General features: G+C 36.3%; 1 protein-coding gene, 1 long non-coding RNA gene and 1 pseudogene across 2 annotated transcripts; 2 read left to right on the forward strand and 1 right to left on the reverse strand.

Annotated features, from left to right (window-relative positions):
• Positions 1 to 6,221: 6,221 nt before the first annotated feature.
• LOC147474848 (uncharacterized) lies at positions 6,222 to 11,362 on the reverse strand. Its single transcript, XM_086583142.1, has 5 exons — positions 11,203 to 11,362; positions 10,068 to 10,217; positions 8,273 to 9,848; positions 7,389 to 8,166; positions 6,222 to 7,008 (listed from the first exon to the last, which is right to left on the reverse strand). The coding sequence occupies exons 3-5, from the start codon at positions 8,905 to 8,907 to the stop codon at positions 6,541 to 6,543; spliced, it is 1,881 nt and encodes a 626-aa protein (XP_086439268.1). The 5' UTR covers positions 8,908 to 9,848; positions 10,068 to 10,217; positions 11,203 to 11,362; the 3' UTR covers positions 6,222 to 6,540.
• A 2,116-nt stretch (positions 11,363 to 13,478) lies between these two features.
• On the forward strand, positions 13,479 to 19,070 carry LOC147474849 (uncharacterized; annotated as a pseudogene).
• A 297-nt stretch (positions 19,071 to 19,367) lies between these two features.
• LOC147474850 (uncharacterized) lies at positions 19,368 to 19,985 on the forward strand. Its single transcript, XR_015209623.1, has 2 exons — positions 19,368 to 19,491; positions 19,609 to 19,985. It is a non-coding gene; the product is annotated as an uncharacterized LOC147474850 (long non-coding RNA).
• Positions 19,986 to 21,144: the final 1,159 nt, after the last annotated feature.

Raw genomic sequence — 21,144 nt, forward strand, 5'->3', positions numbered from 1 at the left:
CCCAAAGAGACCAGTGTAGATGTCCCTTTGCTAAAACTCCAGGCTGCATCTGAATGTGTTCAGTGTTGAAGGACAAATATAGGTTTTCCAACCTTCTCCACTTCAAAATGTTGGAGTTGAAAATTTCAACAAAATGGACAATGACACTCTTGTTTTTATTGTCTCGGCTTCGAACTACAGTATTGTGGTTTGGTTTAGACAATCAGACTATGGTGAATTGTAAAGGTTCAATTGAATGCACCGACATGCCCATACACTCTGTCTAGAATTTAATCTTAGTCCTACGCAACATACGCAATTGATGAGTTGTGGGTTTGCATACATAAAATTTGGTGTCTCTAAAATTCTCTTCACACAAACAAATAATACCTTCACTAGAAGATGCCATGATCCGAACACCATTTGAGCAAAAGTCCAAATTTAGAGTAGGAATTGGTGGAATGTGAGCGGTGTTTGAAAGGAAAGAAGTATACGGTTCGGCAAAGTGTTGGGTCTGAATCACGTAGCCCAGAAATGCTTTGTTCTTCAGAACAAAATCGGTTATGAATGAGCACTCATAACCGAGCGACTCCCAATCATTGGATACCAATTTGAATTTCTGAAGCAATTGGAGTAGACCATATGCAAGTATCTTTTGGCATAATTTAGGGGGGATGTAGAGGCTTTGGTTGGTGTCTTCTTCTTCTTCTCCAGGAGATAGTGCCATTGTGTGAGAAAAAAGTTTAAGTCTATCTTAGTAATGAAAAGGTTTTCAGTTAATTGCCTTTGTGGGAGAAAAACGTTTCAGTCTATCTTAGTAATGTAATGCATTGGTAACTGAAAAGGTTTTCAGTTAATTGCCCATCCCGCCCACTTCCCATTGTGTGAGGAAAAAGTTTCAGTCTATCTTAGTAATGCATTGGTAACTGAAAAGGTTTTCAGTTATTATTCCAAAATTTCAATGTACAATTTCGACTGTATTTCGATATATAATCACATAAATATTGTGGATACAGTAGGTGCAACGCGGTGTACATGAATACAAGTTTGTGGCGTAGCTTATATAATGTTTGGGACAGCTTATATAGTGTCGTTCATAACTTTCTAATTTACACTTATTAACTTGTTAGTAAGCACCTAATATAAAACCCTCAATAAGCTCTAGACGGCACTATATAAGCTATGAACAGCAGCACTATATAATCTACGAACGTCACTATATAAGCTATTAATGTCACTATATAAGCTAATCACGGCACTATATAAGCTGAACAAGACACTATAAGTGTGCTTCAAAATATATTGCAACATCACATATGGGCTCAAAATACCACCAAATTAAACTACACATCACAAAATTACATATTCATAGTCCCCACGTACTTTACACAGTCCCCACTACACAAAACTACATCTTCATAGTCCCCACTTTACACATCACAAAACTACACATTCACATCACTTACAATGACCTACTGGGGCATCAAAGAATGCATCCATGATACAACAAAATCTACACAATAACATGCGGGTTGGGCTACCACCGTACCAAAACTTCAATCCACCACTAGTAGTGGTTTCCAATTCCACTCTTCCACAGGGGAGCGTATACATTATGGAGCGCTTCTTTGGCATTGGAGGATACCATACGCCTTGGACGATTTCTAGTCTTCGTCTTGTTGTGAGCAAAAAAGCATCTAATTCTATCTCCTCCAAAATGCTCATCTCTGAATCCATGCCAGAGTGTTTTCATTTCATCGACTATAACAATTAACAACAAACAATACAACTAATTAATATATACCAACAGTAATAAAATTACAACCTGACATTATACATAACCTCTCCGACACTGTAAAGTAACAAGGAAATAGAAATTACCATCAATCTAGCACGAGGTGGTGGGGGATATGGTTAGGGTATAACCTCTGGAAAGGGTGCAAACAAACCAAATTCTTCTGGAGTATCGAACCCCCCTAGAAAGCTAAACGTTGAAATGAAAACGGGAGAGCAAAGAAACATCACTATCATAGCCATTTTGATACATCTGGCCGCACAAAATAACTCGACTCTAACAAGATCAGTTTCTTTTCCAAGTCAACCAACATGACTTTTACCTAACATACCATCTGTTAGAATTTGTACCCATCGCAGTTTCTGTATTGTCATAGACTTGTGCTTACTTTCTATCTTCGCAAATCCAACTGAAAACTTTACAAAAAGTACATTTAGGCTCCTAATGTTATTTTCAATACTATAAGTGTCACGTACACCCCAAATTTCGACAAAATCGGAAAAACAATATTTGTTCTCGACTCTTCGATTTTCGAGGTGTGATGCACTGCACTCTCAACTTCCAAAAACCCATTATCCGTTTGAATTTTTGTAATGAAGAAGACTTTTATTTATTTAAAATGTTTTTTATTTGTTTAAAATTATTGGAATAATTAAGCAGATTATGGGTTTTTTTTTTTGAATTTGAGAGTGATGCATCACACCTCGAAAATCGAAGAGTCGGGAACAAATATTGTTTTTCTGATTTTGTCGAAATTCGAGGTGTGACAATAAGTGTACATACCCAAAGCTTCTTCACAATCACATGCTATTTCCTAAAGATATTTAGCCATGAAATTGACATCAAAACCCCAGGACCTCAGCAAATCTATTTCCACAACCAGATTGTAGAAGTCTTTATTAACTATTGACTTCGTGTCTAGCTTGAACTTATATAGCTTGTTCACTGCTACAATGAAAATCTCCCACAAATGAGCCAAAGTATCAATATCTGGGCACTTGGGTGACTGGGGATGCCATTTCAAGAAACCCCTAAAAGTAGGACCATTCACAATCGCCACAAGTGCAACCGAACTTTTCCCCACTATCCAGTATTTATCAAAAGTCCCTTCCTCTACACACCATTTCCACCACTTGTTCGCCTTCTCCCTTCTATGAAAATCCCTCACAGAACTCTCCTCTTCACGAGACTCATAAAATTCCATTAATATACTAATATTGGTGATTTGAGTATAATGGAATTATAAGATACTGATGATTTGAGTATACTGGTGACAGAATATACAGCACTATAATGGAATTATAAAATACTAAATTGGGCGGGAAGTGTGGACATAAGAGTTTCTCCTGTTCCAAGAACAGGTATTTGAAAGAAACAGGAGAAAATGTAGGGAACATTGGGCAGGAAAGGTAGGGAAAAGATAGGAAAATGTGCTTCATTGGAGTGCGTGGAAGAGGGAGAAGAAGATTAAGTCCTCTTCTGAAACATACTGTAGAAGATGGGTACAGAGAGAAGAAGATGAGGTCCTAATTTGGAAGAAGGTAAAATAGTATTAACACTAGAGAGGAAGAAGGGCATGATATGAAGTTCACATTTGTTTACTGACATCAGCAAGTGGGTCCGACGTCCTGTTTTGGTACAAAACATGGTCAACAATTTCAACGCCCTATTGTGGTATATCTGCTAATTTGGGGTCCGATTCGTGTATTTGCCGTTAATTTTTTCTTACGTGGAATTTCTAATTTTGGCATGTGTCAAATTCTTGCACAGTCAGCACACTCTTGGTCAAGTCAAGTCAACAAAAGCACGAGATACAAACACGTCCCAACACACATCTATTCTTCCCAACGGTCATCTCTTTTCAATTCTTATGATTCTCTGATCTTCCACTAACGGTCTTCTCTTCTCTTTAATATAAAACTGGCATTCTCCTTTCAATTCAAAATCGAGATGAGAGCTCAACAATCAAGTAAGTGATCCCTAATTTCTATTACTTTTGTGTTCAAAATTATTATTTGATTATGCTTTCATTCAAACAAGAATGTCTATGTCTAATTCTATTGCATTTGTGAACTCTCGAGGCAACTCCCGATTCCGAACTGTTTGCTACTGTGGACTTGAACTCAAGTTTTGGATTTCTCAGACGTTAACGAACCCGGAAGAAGATTTGTTGGGTGTAGAAAGTTTCCACACCCAGAAAGGAGTTTATTCTTTGTCTGGGTTGATCCACCGGCGGGGAATGATCCTGAAATGATTATTGCATAACTGAAAAAGAAGAACAAGAAGAAGAAATGGATTATAGTGCGCTGTTTATGCTTACTTGTTGGTGTTCTGATTGAACACTTTTAATTACAAAGCAATTTAATTAGTTCACTTTCCACTTATTTTTTAATTTTCAACATGGATTTCTAGGACAGGTATTGGCAACGTTATGGATATTGTTCCAAAAACAAAACAAAGCCAGACTTTTTATTTATTTTTTTGATAATTGAATATTATTGATAAAAAAAAAACATAACTACAATTGAAGGAGAAACATAGGAGGGTTGTGAGGGAGATCCTATATATTCTAAAACAAACTAATTAAGCTTATAACCATTGTAAGAGAAATGATTATCATATTCTTATCCCGCAAAAGAAAACTGACTAAAAAAAATTTGTTAGAGTATCTTTAGGTGAGATTAGGGGTGGGAATTTGGCCCTAACGACCCTAACCCGGCCCTGACCAACCCTACCCTAAGCCCTATAAAGCCCTCACAGAGTTTAGGGGGTAACCCGACCACTAAGGCCTTCTAGGCAGGGCTAGGGTTAAGGTTCTCAAACATAGTCCGAACCATAATTCAGCCCTAACCAAGCCCCTAGTTATAGTTTTACATTTTCACTATACAGACACGTACCATAATTGTCCAACTCTTTGTTAAATATTGTAAATTAAAATAACATTGTCCTTTGTAATTTATCACTTACACCCAAGGGTACTTCCAATAACTTATCTTATATAACAAAAACTTGTCAACCTATTTAGCAGCCATAAAGAACAATGAGCACTAGCCTAATAAAAAAATAAGACTTTATTCCTTTGATTATCAAATCAAAGTCTAGAACTTATTATTCTCAATTTATTTTCCCACTTACTTTTTATAAATTATATTTTTATTCACATCCAAGCCAAGTCTAGAACTAAAAGTTTCCGTCCACACCATTAAAGTGAAATACAGAGCAGACATTTGTAACACAGAAACCAAAAAAACAATCTTTATCTGAAAAATGGCATTTGTAAAACGAAGAAAATATATAGGCCCGGCCTTAAAACCCGACCCTAAAGCCTTTAAAGAGGGCTTAGGGTAGGGTCAGGGCTTGAGATTTAGACTTGTGACCCGGCTCGACCAGACCCTATGCTGACTTTAGGGCCGGGCTGACCCGACCTTAATATCTAAATGGCTTTTAAATGTTTAGGGTCGGGCTAGCCAGACCCGGCCCATTGCCCACCCCTAGGTGAGATACTATCCTAGCATCAAACACCAAATTTTCAATAATTTGGTGTTTTTTCATCTTCAGGAGAGACACATGTTGATGAAAACACCAAAGCAAACACCAAATCAGTGTTGTATCAAATCTCTCGCGGTTTTTTGAACATCGCATGGGCTTGGGCTAGAGTGTGGGTTTTAATCACGCAGTTTTGCGAAAGCCGTGCAAGAGATTTGGAAAGAAAAGAAAGAAGAAAGTTGATGTGCGACACATCGCGCGGTTTATCCAAAACCGCGTCATTTGATGTCCAATATTTGATGTTTCTCCCAAAGTTGGTTGGTGTTTTTTTGGTTTGGTGTTTGGTTTGGTTAAAAAATTTGGTGTTTTCTTGGTTTCTCTCCTAAAAATACTCTTACCTTCATTTTCTTCTTCTGCAATCAAATTATTGTGTGAAAAGTGAAAAATTGACAATTACTTTGAATAAAGATTCTTCAATGCGCCAAAAGTCAAATGCACTCAATGTGCACCAATCCACAGCATTCATCCACTCAAACCAAGGGTTAATGATGTATTGCACAAAAGACAAAGTTTTTTGAATAAAATTTTTCACAAAAACCCAGATCTCAATGAAAAAGATGTCAAATCAAAGGCAACAAAATGTGCTCATTGAGTCTACTCAATGTGATGCGCATTGAAGAAGCACTCTACTTTGAAGCCACTTTCCCATTCACATGTATTCTACAGAGCAAGGCCCAAAATATAGAATTCGGTGAATATTTCGATGTACCCAAAAACCGATATATATCAGATATATCAAAAATATCAGAGATATCTAGTTTTTTGTTAACCAGTCAAAATTTTGTTTTGTATGTCGATATATCAGAAATATAGTCAATATATCGGTCAAAATCAACAATATCAGTCAAAGTCAACAATTTATATTATATATATCGGTCGATATATATCGTTATATCGAAAATTGCAATATATATCAGAAAAAAAAAATCAATATTCGGTTGAGATATATCAAATATATCTGTCGGTATACAAAAAAGCGATATATATCGGCAACATATCGGATATATAGGATATATTTTGGGCCTTGCTACAGAGTAAAACTTACAAATATCTAAATGGAAGAGTACATTCATGTCAAATCAATCATCTAGCGCATATTGAATAGCATAATTTTCTTTTACATGAGTAATGATTGTGGGCCCTGCACATTTCCAGTCACGGGTCTTGGCAAGTCCTATGACATCCTTAACAAACTTTTCTACCCGTTCAGGTGGTAGTACCTAATCATATACCAGCTCACCAGTCATTGCAGCTCCAGAACCACCTTTAGCGACTCGCTTTATATGGTGAAGCCTTCCCTTGTATAAGTAAATAATTTTAGATCTAGCATCATTTTGGTCGAATCCAAAGATAATAGCATCACACTTTACAGTATCCTTGCCATTGACACTCACCTTAAGACGGGTATCAAGCTCCTCACGACCAAATTCTGCAATTTTCTCAATGGTAGGATAAGACCCTTGATCTGTTTTATAATCTTCGCAAAACCGCTGCAAAGCTTCATATAAATGTTTTGATGCTTTACGTTCTCCAGCTCGAAGAACGAAACAAGTTGCATGCAATCTGTGGCACTTCTTACTATCGTCAGTAAACCACTTGGACTTATCCTTTGACTTTCTCGAGTCACAACCCGCAATGATGCTACCATCTAAACAATAGACAGCACAGAGAATGGTGCCGTAATCATGCTGAAAATAAAAGGAAAACAAAAATAATGTAAAAAAAGAATAACTCAACACAAAAAAAACAATCACATTGAGTAAGAAACGCATCTAAGTTTGGATATCCATTTACAAAACCACTCAAAAGATATGTAAACTCAACACAAAACCACTCATTAAACAGTATAAGTTACTCTAGTCCTATGTTACATGGGCATGCTATATTTTAAAAATCATCCGTGTCGGACACATTGCATGTGATATACCTCAATCTTTGATATTTACCTGTGTTAGACACTTCGTATCCTAATAATGAGAAACATATTTTGACACAACTATGAATCTTAGTTATACATTAGGTACAATTGACACAAACAGAAAAAACAAAGGTCATTGAAATAACTTACAAGCAAAGCCGGGCAACTTGAAAATTCCATGGAGTTAAAGTTTTGTTGCGGTAACTGACTAAGACCATCTCCCATAATCTTCAAACCACTCTGCTGCAAGTTAGTCTCCATATCATCAGAAATGGAATCCTCAGGATTAGTAGCCAAGTTTTTTCCAATTAACTCCTTCAGTATCAAGTTTTCACTGACAAGACAAGTAAGTTGTTCTGCGCATGGTACAACCACATGGAGAGCTAAAATCTTCTCAAGAAAAGCATTCAACTCAGACACAAATATCACCTCAATTGCTTCACACCCTGTAACAGTATCGAAGAAAAGTTCTGCATCTTGCAGAGAAAATCGCCAATGTTGGCTGCAAGAAGTTTGTGCTGCAAAATATCCAAAAGCACGGATTTCCAAATGAACAAATGACAAGTCCCTCTCTCTTAGTAACATGTGATGAATCTCGCATATGGCGGATATTACTGGACTTCCCTCGACTTCTGCTATATCCATGTGTGAGAGTCCAACCATAAAAAGAACCAAACCTGGCTTCCATTGATTCAACCAAGCATCAGAGGGTACAGACCTCATGCTGAACAAGTTGTGAAGCTCCAAGATGACTTCTCTTATCTGAGAGGAAGCATATAAATGTTTCATGACTGATATGATTGCCAATGTCTGGTTTAGAATTTTGCAGTAAGTGTCCTTTAAACTTTCTTTAGCATTTCTACATCCATGAATAAGAGCAATTGTGAACTTCAGGGTCTTATCATCAACATCAGATCTAGTAATCTGGCTGCAAAAAACAGAAATATCTGGTTAATCTTTTACGGAAGGGTCTCAAAGCTCAATATGCAATAAAATTGTAGTTGAGTGGAAAAAAAAAAGGCTCATGCACTTACAGGCAGTGTAACGCCGAAGATAGGGCATAAAGTAGTCCCCCAAGAAGAGCAAAGCTACGAAATCTTGAAAACTTATCCACTCGAAGTTTCTTAAAGTTGCTCTCCACGAAACTGTGATATCCAATAATAAGTCTCTTGGCAGCTTTTCTCTTGAGCTGATCTGACAAAAGATTCAGTGGGAACCCTTCAATGAGCAAGTTTATTATATATATGATTGATGTCGTTGGTGATTTATCATCAGTGACAAAGGAGCTGTAAGCTTGGTCTACAATAGATTGTGGTGCATTCGTAATAAGCGTGCAGATGCATTTAGCCATCTTCCTTAAAGCAGAACCGGGCATAAGAAATAGTTCAGAAGATACCACAAGTTTGTATAAAGATACAAAATGATCAATCGTATTTTTCACCATCTCTATCTCAGCATGACACACAATAAAGCACCAGAGTTCCATAACAATTTCCCGCAAGAAGAAATGAGGATGCCAAAAGTTCTCAAGAAGGAAGGTCTCTACCTCCTCCCAAGCTAAAGTAGAAGAGACAACAACTATGAAGGTCTTCAGCGCACGCATAACAGAAAAAGACATGGGTTTCCAAACCAATTGTGATGCTGATCCAACACCATTTACTACAGGCATATGCAAATTGAGAATAATTGAGTAGACACATCCATCCGTTAAGCAGCAAAAGAGCCAATTAAGCTTTCCGGCAATTCCAAGTATTATGTCTTTGCCAAGATCAGGAGAACGTTTCAGAAGATTAAGAAATAAGAGAACCCTGCCAATCAATACACTCCTTGCTGTGGGCGTCCGCAGGTTACAGAAAAGATATCCTTCATCAAAGTTGTCAGATTTGTATTCATCTCTTCAAGAATAGGACTTGTATCGTCGGCATCAGCAAACAACCAATCTAAAATTTGGAGCTTTGACTCCTGTTTCACTTCAACGGATTTAAATATGCTATGAATTAAAAGACTCAAAATTGGCTCCAACAGTTCTGTCAATGCTTCACTTGAAGCTTTTAGGTGCCTCGTTTTGCTAAGTGAAACATGAAATGTTGAAATCATTAGGCCACATAAAGTTATCTCTTTGTATATGGTGAATGCTTGGCATGGATACTCGGACAACAATCGGACAGCATTAGTGAGGTAGAATTTCACTGGAGTAAATGTCCTTTTAGCTTCGGTTAAGGTGATATCTTCCTTAACTGTAGATGACCATGACTCAGCTGCACACCTCAAGGAATTAGTGGCCAATGATATTAGGGTCAGTAAATGATCAGTAACATTTACTTTTGTAGCTACATCCCCTGCAGTGAGCTGCAGTGATGTCACCACACCTTTCCATAAAACATTGAGAATCGTCACCAAACTTTCCCCTCTAGTTTCTGAAAGGACGCCTAATTCGTACAAACAGTCTATTGTATAAGTTGTTATATTAGCTACGTGATTCAGCTTATCACTTCCCATGCCACCTGATTCTGAATTTAGGGCCTGGTGATATGCTCTGCACAACCCTACAGTAGCATTCCAAACCTCCTGTGCCACCTCCAGTACTTCTAAAGCAAGTGAGACGATCATCTGTTTGAGAATAATAAGAATCTTAAGCATAGCCCACGAATTACTTTTGACCAAGCAAAAATGACACCAAAGTATGAGTATCTACCACGGAAATCTATCATTATATGTGTTTTACAATACTAGAGTATGGATGAATTAATGGATCATACAACCACATATAGAAAAGAAAATAAAGGCCATGACACAAGTAGGAATTCTAAAAGCTCACTGAACGAGTACCTGGTTCTCAGAAATTGAAAGCTTTGCTAAGTTTAAATGTTTCAAGATGCATTCCTCAGCAATATGCGTGAACACCTTCTGCCCCAAAACAGGTGATCTTCTCAAAGCTGACAAAATAGCAGCATCGAAGCTCAAAAAATCCAAAACCAACTGCAAGAAGTTCAAGACATCAAATAATTGTTAGTACCTTAAGAAATTTCATCTATTGAATCCATGAACAAGACACAGAAGACATTCTATAGACTATAGGGTGTTTGTTACACCAAAACTTCATGCAGTAAAAACAAACAGTTACATACATGACAAATACAATTAACAGCAGGGGAACTGCACGTAATGTTCGGGGTTCCAGATATGTTTTCTAGAGGAAGAAACGTGTAATTGTGAAAGTATTGAGTTACAGGTTCCCCGATCCTGTGAACAGAGTGCATAATTTGATGAAAGGTTCCTTATGTATAAAATAACATAACCACCTGAACTTTTTTTTACCCGTGACGGAAAGGATGGATTGAGCTAAAAAATAGAGATCATTAAGCATAATCCATTTCACCAACAGGAACAACCATAGCAAGGTAGAAAGGAGCTGCAGCAAATAGAACCTACGGTACCATCTCATTTCAACACCTATTTTTAGCACTCCAGTCTGAGTGTCTGACGAGCATGTTAAGAATGTTCTTACTCTAGATTCCGGAGGTTCATTAGCAGACACTGATAAGCATATCAAGGTAGAAAGGCAATGTGCGTACTCTAGGACTTCAGAAGGGTCATTTGTAGACAGTAGTATCAAAGCCATATACGCCTACTGTAAAAATGAAGTAATTAACCTACTCTTTATATGTACATGGTAACAGGAGATTCTAACACTTACTCTTCCATGACTTGTTTGCCTATTTTGGCTTTAAATATCAAGTAGTTGTCAATTTTTATGAACATTTTACTTCAGTTCAAAATTGTCGAAATTGCTAACTTCAGAAACCCTAATGCTCGTATAACTAATATGTTCAAGTAACTTAAGAACTCCTCACCCTAAACCTAATTCGACACAGTAAAAATTTAACCAACTTTAAATTATTCCTAAGCAAACAATAGAAGCAAAAAATTTAACTAAAAAGATGAAACACAGAGGGGCGCTTACGTTAAAATATTTATTTGTTTAAATTAGGAAATGCAAATCTTCATTTGTTCTTTCTCCTCCTCCCATTCTTTCCCTTCGTCTCTGTCGCTTTATTTCCAGCATTATTTTAGCTTAAGTTCCTCTTATTCTCTTTCTTGTTCTTGTTCTTGTTCTTGCTCTATTCCCGCCTTCCCGCTCCTTGAATGTGGTTTTTCTGTTTTGACCGGGTTGACAATCTGAGCGGGTCATTATGGATGATGGGCGTTTTCGTTGATGGATGGGTAGGCCCATCCCCGAACAAGTCCATTACATCACTAGTCATTCGGCAATTGAGATTGGAAACAGCATAATACCCCTAATGATTAATTAAATTAAAGTACCCATATACTATTTACAATTACTATTTTGTCTTTTTAAAGCCTTTGTAAATTCTTGGTTTCCATATTGCCCTTAAATTGAAGTAATGGCTAACACTTTAAATAGGAGTAATTGGTCATTTCATGTATTAGTTAATTAAAATACCAAACCCACACACCAATTTTAATTGTACACGACCATAAATAGCATTTAATTAGGAATTTAATTACCAATTTAATTTGACGGTTTAGACAAATGAAAAGACAAGATCGAGAGAGTACGAAAACTGAAAAGTCCCAAAATTAACCAACAAAGGTTTTTTTCCATCTTTATCTCATCGTTGCAATCATCAGTTTTCTTCTTTTTTCACAACATCTTAATACTGCTTCAACACCAACAACAACTATTCCTCCTCCTACTGGCGTTCATGAATTGTTCGAGTGTCCTGTTTGTACCAATTCCATGTACCCCTCATATTCATCAGGTTAGCGTTAATGACTTTTGAATTTTGTTGGGGTTTGGTTTTTGCATGTTTTGGTCAATGGGTGTTCTTCATACTTCGAATTTGTTTAAGTATGTATGGGATTTTGCTGAATTTCTTGAGATCCAAAGGTTGGTTCGTTCGTTATGTGCAAATTAATCGTATGATAGAGAATGACATTTATTTACACACCGAGAGAAATTCCTTGGAATCTTTTTTACTTGGAGGTCTATCGCATCTTTTAAAGGACATTCACGATCACCACTCTGGTGACCAAAATTTCCACATCTCAAACACTTCACATTACGAGCTTCTACTCCAAATGGTTTCGACCTTGCAAGTAGGCCTGTCTCCAAATGGGGAGCATTTTTCAATACTTCAAACTCTTCTTCTCTGGGCAATGCAGGGCCAAAAACATCTTTTGGCCTGAGCTTCTTCTTTTCTTCTGCTGGCATTGATGAAGGCGCCCTGTGGCCATCAGTAGAAGCACTACACCATAATAGGGATTTTGCAACAATTGCATTTTTTCGTTTGTAACGTATACTCAGCGGTTAGTAAATTAATAACACTTAGAGTTCCGTTACAAAATTACGTAACCGTTAGTAATTTACCTGAATTATTTTGTGACGTCTATTAGATATTAACTAACGGTTACTCAAATGTTGCGAGTGTTAGAAAAAAAGTAAATAGCAAAATTGGGACTAATTAAAAGAAAACAAAAAACTGACGAAATGTTCGGCGGGATTGTTTTCATTCCGCGCTCATTAGGTAAACAACCCTTCAGGTGGAAAAAGAGTAAACAAAAAGAGGAAAATTGGTGTTGGTTATTCTTTTGCCATGTTGTTGATCTTTGTTGTCAATGTAAGTGTTCATCTTCCTCCTCATTTCTTCTTCCATCCATTTCTTCCTCTTCTCCATCTTGCTCAATTAGCGACTAATAAGAATATTTTTTGCTTTCGATCTCGTAGGGTTTTTAAAGTTAGCTACTGTGGTGCCAAAAAGGACAAACCTTTATTCAATATTTCATCACGAAATTGTTTGATCTGTGGAAGGAAGCTTGCTTTGAAAATGGTAACTAATAATTAGGGTACTTAGCTTCACTAATTTTGTTTTCGTCTGGTTATTAGTATAGTTATAAAAAGCACTTGAATTGTTTGATTGCTTGTCTATATGGGGTTGGGTTTTTTTGGGAATTGTTAATTTTCAAGTATAAACTCCATTTTAGTATATTGAGTGATCATTTTCTTCAAATTATTGTTACATCTTTTTTGTTTGTTTTTAGCTTTTGATCCGAATGGTACAACACCCTTTTCTTATGTTCATGTGTTTTTCAAGTAACAAGTGAAAATAGGTTAGCTTTGTTGAGGTTCGTGTGATCAAAATGATGTATGATCCATGTCTTTATATCATGTTTAGATCCTGTTTTTAAGGTTTTAAATATTGAGAAGTTTATACTGGAATGGCTGGTTTTGGTTTTTTAAATAAATCAAAGGCTTATCTTGTGTTTTTAAACATCTCCTTTGTTTTACTCTTTGGTTTGTTCTTGACTGCCCATTTCTTCACATCAAAGAGTACTCTTGTTTCAAGTTCTAATCCACAATTGATTATTGATGCTAAAAAAGATTGCAGAGAGTTACGAAAACAAAAAGGCTATAAAACCAAGTGTCTGTTTCTTAAATCCCAACAGTCATGTGACACCAGTGGTTACATTGACTATTTTTACCTGTTTTATTGTTTGTGTGGGAATTGGCCTTTTTTGGGTTCTACCCTTGTATTCCTTTGGATTCTTGTGTTGTTTTACATCTTGGGGGATACAACTTCTACTTACTTTTGTACATCACTTGAAAGCTTGTCAAAGGTATTGAAATTGTCTCCTATTATAGCTAGAGTTACACTTTTGGTCGGGTCAACCGAATCCTGATCAAAGAAGGTGTAAGAGTCTTTTTGTAGAGCATTGAATTATGGATTTAAGTTTTAAAGAAGAGTGTTCTGGCTTAAATGAAACCTAACCGACTCGGCCAAACTCAACACGTGGGAACGAAGATGACCAAAATCCTTGAACACCGACTCGACCGATTCGAGAGAAGGAGAGGTGGATAGAATTAGGAGAGGTTTTGGTAGAGATAAACCTCTCCATGGCGTTTGTTTCTGACACTAGTCTTTTCTTTTTGTTGGTCCTTTTTATTGGGACGTTTTGGAGGAAGGGTTTTAATGTGTGAGTTTTTTGGGTTAAGGGGAGAGAGAGAGAATAGTTAAGGGTAGGAAATGATAATTATCTCAAGTAGAGAAGAGTAAAGGTAATGGAATCTAGTAACTTTTTTTTTGTTTTACAAAAGTCCAGAAAAGCCATGTTAATGTGGTCCGTTTTGGTTGACCTAATTAGATTCTCTATGTCAAGTTGTTGAGAGTTTAGATTTGTGTTAATCAAGTCTGAAGTTAGTTAGAGTGCATAAATTTGTTTCAGTAGAATACTAGAATCCCTAGCGTAGAGAGCATCGTCTATGTGTCTTCTAATATCATACAAGAATCATAGTATATATATTCCTTAATAACAATTCAATCATATCCCAAGTCCCAACACACAATAGGGCCCCAGGAGAAATTGAATGTATGTATGCGAACTTATCGCAAATTGAGTGGTGTTCAACTATTTTACGCGGTAATAATAAGTAAATAATAATCCACTTTGCAGTACCGACACTCTATCTCAAATAAACTCTCGTGTGTCTTTCTGAACAAGTACAACTTTCTTTTATATTAGTTTTTATATCTGTCCTCATAACTGGAAAAAACCAGCTCTGTTCAAATATTCTCGTGATCTCGTTCTCTCAGACACTTTGTCATATATTATTCTTTTGCAATAAAATTTCTTGTCTAATTTACATGGTTTTAGATAAACAAGTGAGATAGTGAGATTGGGTTTTGGATAGAATTTGGGTTTTCGGATGAAGCTCAAGAGAAAGTTGTTGCTATGATCATGGTTGGTGGACCAACTAAAGTTGAAATCTTGATTTGATTCTGATTGAATTAGTTGAAATTTTAGTGTTTAGATTGGTAGGTTGGATTGGTGGTATCTGTTTTTTTTAGTAGAATTTTGGTTATTGTGTTTGGATTTTGTAGGAACTTCGTTTTTCGACCGTTGTCGTTGAATATACCCAAGCCATTATTTCCTTTGGCGGCAGGCAATGGTTCATCATCAATTTCGGCTTGTAAAGGGTATGCTCTTTAATACTTCTGTTATGTGTTTGGATAATTTTATTTTATTTCTGTAATTAAGATGAATTATGGGCTTGTGTAGATCCCTAACTTGGTGCAAATCTATCTCGTTGGGTTTTATGAGGAGCGTGAATTCGCATTATATGTTTCGTCCGTTTCTAATGAGCTTAGAGTCCCAGTAAGGTAATTGTTATGCACTAGTGTGTTTCTAGCTTTAACTTTGGTTACATATGCTATCTGAAAGTTCGGGGCTTATTGATATGCAATTGCAATGCTGAAATTTTATAGATACTCGAAAGAAAATAGCTAATATGGTTGTTGTTTAATGTGGCAGTCACACATCTTTTTGCTGAATTGTGACGTTTGCTGCAGTTTTCCATTGCCAGAAATGCTTGGTAGGTCTATCAAGTCGCTGATGTTTAATACTCCTATTAATAATAAAACCGCAACTGTTTCTACCTTGAATTGTTTTCTTTGTGATCTCATTGTTGCTTGTTGTTTTTGGCTTGCCCTTCATTACAGCTGCCCATAGAAGTTATGGTGGGATGGGAACAATCTTAGTGATTTAGGTCGGCTAACTGAAGCATGAACTTTGTTTGAGTAGATTTGATGTCGGCTTAGTTGATTTTTATCATGCTCATTTTTTTTCCCTCACTTTTCATGTGCAGGTTTCAGCCGAATCAGCAAATCAGTTTGGGGAATTGGTGGCGAGATCCTATCACCAATGAATTATTACATTACGGAGAAACCGAGACCTTTATGCGTAATCGGTTTAGATTCAACTTCTTTTGAGTGTATAGTCGGCAGCTTGTAAATGAGAACTTGTTTTACGACCAATGTTGTTTTCTTGTGATCAACAAGTGAGTGATCTTATAAATTGTGGTGTGTACATATTTACACGAGATATTTTTACCGCCATCCGGGATCTATCTACACAACGAAAGAGCGAGAGGTTCGCAACTATAGATCGTCTTTCGATAGGATGTCAATTCAGTTTCATTTTTTTTTAAACTTTTTATATTTCCATTCGATTAGAGCATAGTGCATATTGGATTCAAACTGCCCTGTTGAGGATGAATATTTACGCGAAGTAAAAAACTTATATATATAAGAGAAGGGCTTTCTTTTTCTTCACTTCCGTTCGTGTGTGTTTGTGCGTGGATGTGCCTGCAGTCTAGACCCATATAACTAGGAAACTCCAACTTCTAAGCATATTCCATGCGACGGATTTCTCTTTTAGTTCTACGTACATTTTCCTAACTGTAATTCTTCTCTAATGAGGTGATACCTTTCACGTACTACCCTACGCTTAAGCACGTCTAGTAGATTGTTATTTGACACTGAAGTTAGTGAATGGGTTGAGCACGTATGGAAAAACAAGGAAGTAATGATCTCTGCCCTTTCTCCTATCCCTAAGAGTTCAATGATCCCCAAATAAAGTCGTGGCTGTATAGTTAACTCATGCCACCTTGGACCACACCCTAGTCAGAAATGAAGCTCATGTTGTCGGCCTCTTGTCCGTCAGCCAATGATTTCTCATGCTTAACGGTGGGCACACCTTCTCATCTGTTTCTGCAAATAAAACTTCTTTCATGTGAGTGTTTATACCAGGACGTGGGTATTTGCATTCACCTGCTTCTTAAAACAGAAGTGAAAAGAATTAGCACGTGTCAAAATATGTGTGAGCATGAGTGCTAGAAGACAATCACTTCAGAGTTGTATACAAACCACCTGGCTAATAGACCCCCTTTTCGTCTGGGTTCCAACTTTCAATTGTACTTTTGGAATGTCAGGACATGAACTGTTTTTTAGTGAGGTTGTATGCAACTCACATAGTGTGTTTCCTGTTGCATCCTCTGTCAGGTCATATATTGTTTTTATGCTTTGCAGTATGAATTTTATTGGCTCGATGTTAAAGTGGTGTTTAGCTAGCTTCATATCTTGAACTTATCCATTTTTAAAGGTCTTACGCACACACAAAATTCTTTGGACTATTTCATTCAATTTTTATCAAAGCATTGAACTTCAATAGATAAATGATCACGAAAGAACGTTTAAAGCTGGTTCCTGTGATTTGTACCATCTGAAAGCTTTGGCTAATATGAGTACAGAATTTATAATAAATTTAATAGCTCGTTCTAGTACCAACTTTTGGGTCAAATACTGAAAATGGCCTTCTCTAATACCGTCATAAACTTTGGAGTTCCCAAAGCCTGCAATCTCTCAAGTTACATTCATAAACATAAATCGAAATCGATGACTTGTGCATTTGAAAATTGAATCTAGCATTTGGTTGTTACCCTTGTGAAAACAATTCTACTATATATTGTTTACTCATCTGGTTTCAAAACATCTATTCTGGACTTTGTGATAATATGATAAAAATTTTGATTTGTTTATTTTCTTAGACAAAAGATAAGGTGTCGGTAGATATATAATGTTGTTATTATTGCTGATTTCTTATATTACTACTGTTGATTTTCTTTTCATTTTTTCATTTTGCAGCTAATCTGCGACGTGTATCCAGCTTTGAAGCTCTCTTTAGTCAGCCACAAAGTATGATATTTAGCTTTGTAATAAGTTTGTTAAATTAGGGTTATTTTGTCTTCAAAACATCATGGTTTACTCAACGTGATATCAAAAGATATGTTGAATTTACTTTATTAAATGCATTGTCTTGTAATTTTTGGAAGTTGAAATTGTCTGGATATGAAATTTCTCAACTAGTTGTCTACATATTAGTGTTCAAAAACAACATAGAATGTGAACATGTTATATATCTAATGATGTTACTTGATACATAATCTTAATAGCATGTGTTGTCATTGTAATTTTTATGATACGAATACACAATCTATGACTTGCGATTGAACACACTTCGTTTAATTCTTTGGTAACTGAAATGATGCAATAAGGCAAAGTCTGCAATCAGTTAAGGCTAAGTCGAATGGCTCCTTATCCCTTTAAAAGTAGTGTTAAAGTCAATAAAGTAGAGCTAAAGTCAACATATTTTACTCTATCATTATTTTTCTATGTATATATACAAAAGATTTTACTCTCTATCTCTATTTTACTCTCTATATATAGAGAGTAAAATAGAGATAGAGAGTAAAATATGTTGACTTTAGCTCTACTTTATTGACTTTAACACTAATTTTAAAGGGATAGGGAGCCATTGGACTCAGCCTAAACTCTTGCTGATGCAGAGTTTACTTCTTTCTTTTTGAATGCAGTTGACAGATGTGATTATTATTTACTCATGGAGACATTATTATTGCCATGTCTCCATTGGCTTTGCAGAAGAAGAAGCTTTACTTTCTTTGACTTCTATCGGTATGTTTTCTGCTTCAACAGGGCACTTCCTTCAGACTTTGTAAGATTGGATCAAGATATTTTATCACCTCTTGTCGGAAAAAAACAGCTATATACATACAAAACACTAGATTTCTGGGAACAGATCAAAACTCCAGGGTAATAAATTTTAGCCAATTCTCCATTTTCTTCTTTTCCCTCTTTGGCATTAATAAGGAGACTCTGATGACTTATCCAAACTTTACAACTGAATGTGCAGAATGTCTTTGAAATGTTCCGAACTCTATCTTGCACAGTTCCAGTTAACTTCTCCTCATCTTCTGGCTGCTAGCGATGGTTCAAAGAGTGCTACCATTGTTGGGGATGTGTATGTTCATCCATCAGCAAAAGTACATCCGTCTGCAAAGGTAAATGAATTTTTTTTCAGACCAAATACAATTTTCCCCTGCTGTAGCAATTCATAAAAAGTCCATTGAATATGACGATTTTAGACCAAAAACACAAGGTGTTTGTCCAGCCTTAGTGAACCGAGCCATAGGAATTTACAGCGACTAGCCCACGAAATAACAGAGGTATAATGGGGAAGACCTATATTTTACCATATTTATAAGTCAAAGATAACTTTTTGGTGCTTGGTAAGGCTAGTTTATATCATATGATTGAATCCTTTAGCCTAATTTATGATGTAGCATGAAACTCTCTTCTTTTGCATATACTTGAAATCATTATTTTTGTTATCCCGAGTTCGAGACGCGATTCGAGGCATGTGAACAAAGCGTACTTTAAGGTATGTCAGTTGGCAGATTTTTTTTTCGATGAAGAAGCATTTAACGGAAATAATAAGCCCGCCGGCAATCATCTTAATGTTCCTGATGAAGAAGCATTTAATACATGCGTTGTCGGCCAAAAACAAGGGGGTTGGACTACCTTCCCCTTTGTCATAGGTCTTCATCCCATTCCATTCGTTTTTTGCATGATGGTTTTATAAGTGTCTTCATGTTTGTATATACAGTAGTATAATCATGACTTTGTGCTTATTTTTATATTGGTGGTGGTTGCAGTTACTTTAATGGGCTTAACTATTGCTGCTTCTGGGTGGAATACAAACTTGATCGTATATCTAATAGAATGTTTCAACATCAAGAATATCGAAGCAGCACAAATATCCAACGTTGTCAATGGTTCCTCTAGTGTTTTTCCTATAGTTGGAGCTATCATCGCTGATTCATTCTTGGGCAATTTCTTTGTTGTATCGATCAGCTTCATCGTTTATATCCTTGCTAGTAGTAGACTGACTAAAAATTACTTACATGTATCTTACTCTTCAAACTCGCGCGCTCATAGTCATAAATATATTTATTCGTTAAAGAATAGCTGATATGGGTTTAATTTAATTGGCATGTACTTATCTAATGACATTTATTTTGGCTTATACATTTTCAGGGTCTTGTTATATTAGCACTAACTGCAAGCCTCCAATCATTACAGGTGGCCCATATGTAAAAGGGCTAGAGAAAACATTTTTTTTTTTTTTTTTTTTATAAAATGAAAATTCGTTAGTAATGGATACATAACTGTTAGCAACAATTATTTTTTTATACAATGAAAATTCGTTAGTAACGGATACAGAACCGTTAGAAACAGAAAATCGAAGTGACTTTTATATCCGTTACTAATAGATGATAAACAAATTTGATAACCGTTACTAATAAATTTTAATGGTTACGTATCTATTACTGAAATTAATTTCAGTGACATTTTATAACTGTTAGTAAATTTTGTAACGGATAATAAGTGTTACAAATATTCATTACTAATATTAGTCACACTTTTGTGTCAACGCAAGATAACTGTTACTAATATTTTTTATAATGGATGTATATCCGTTACAAATAGGCTGTTATGGTGTAGTGAAGGCTGAGGATAATAGACTCTGTCCATTCTTCTTCTCTTATCTTCGAGCTCTGCAGGGCACTCTGTCGAAAAAACTCATGTTCCTGAGCAAACTCTCTGGCAACTTCTTCAGCTGTACGCTGCTTCTGAGCATCAGTCTGTTTAGTAATCCATTACGATGTTGGTACGGTTCGAGTAAGATAAAGGATGCCATGGTTTTTTATTCAAATAATAATGACTCCATGCTGTACCTACCGTCTATCACATGTGGAGGGACAGTTTCCAAAGAAGAACTAAGAAGATAGAGACTATAACACATCAGTAGCTTCTTCAAGCTCAGCCACATCAAAAAAACTCTATCTTATTCTTAATGTTGCTAAGCCGTCGGCCGGATCCCGTGCTTCCAGAGAATGTACTAGCGGCGTGAGCCGCTGATTATGGTAATTCGTTGTCAAGATTGAGTCTGAGAACAATATGATAGGTGGCACTCGATGGTGATAGCAAAGTAGATGTGGCTAAAGCGTCAATTCAAGCGTCCGGATAAAATTAATGTCACAGCAACAAGTCGGGAGATATTTCAAAATAATTTTGTAGATAAAACCAAAGAGTCGGGCAATAACGCTATTGGTAATCATGATCGTAGAGATTTCAGTCATGACAGATTTACAGACAGCAGATTGATTGTGATGGATCCCAAAGATAAA

Source organism: Coptis chinensis, chromosome 9 (assembly GCF_015680905.1).
Source record: "Coptis chinensis isolate HL-2020 chromosome 9, ASM1568090v1, whole genome shotgun sequence".
Taxonomy (NCBI): domain Eukaryota; kingdom Viridiplantae; phylum Streptophyta; class Magnoliopsida; order Ranunculales; family Ranunculaceae; genus Coptis; species Coptis chinensis.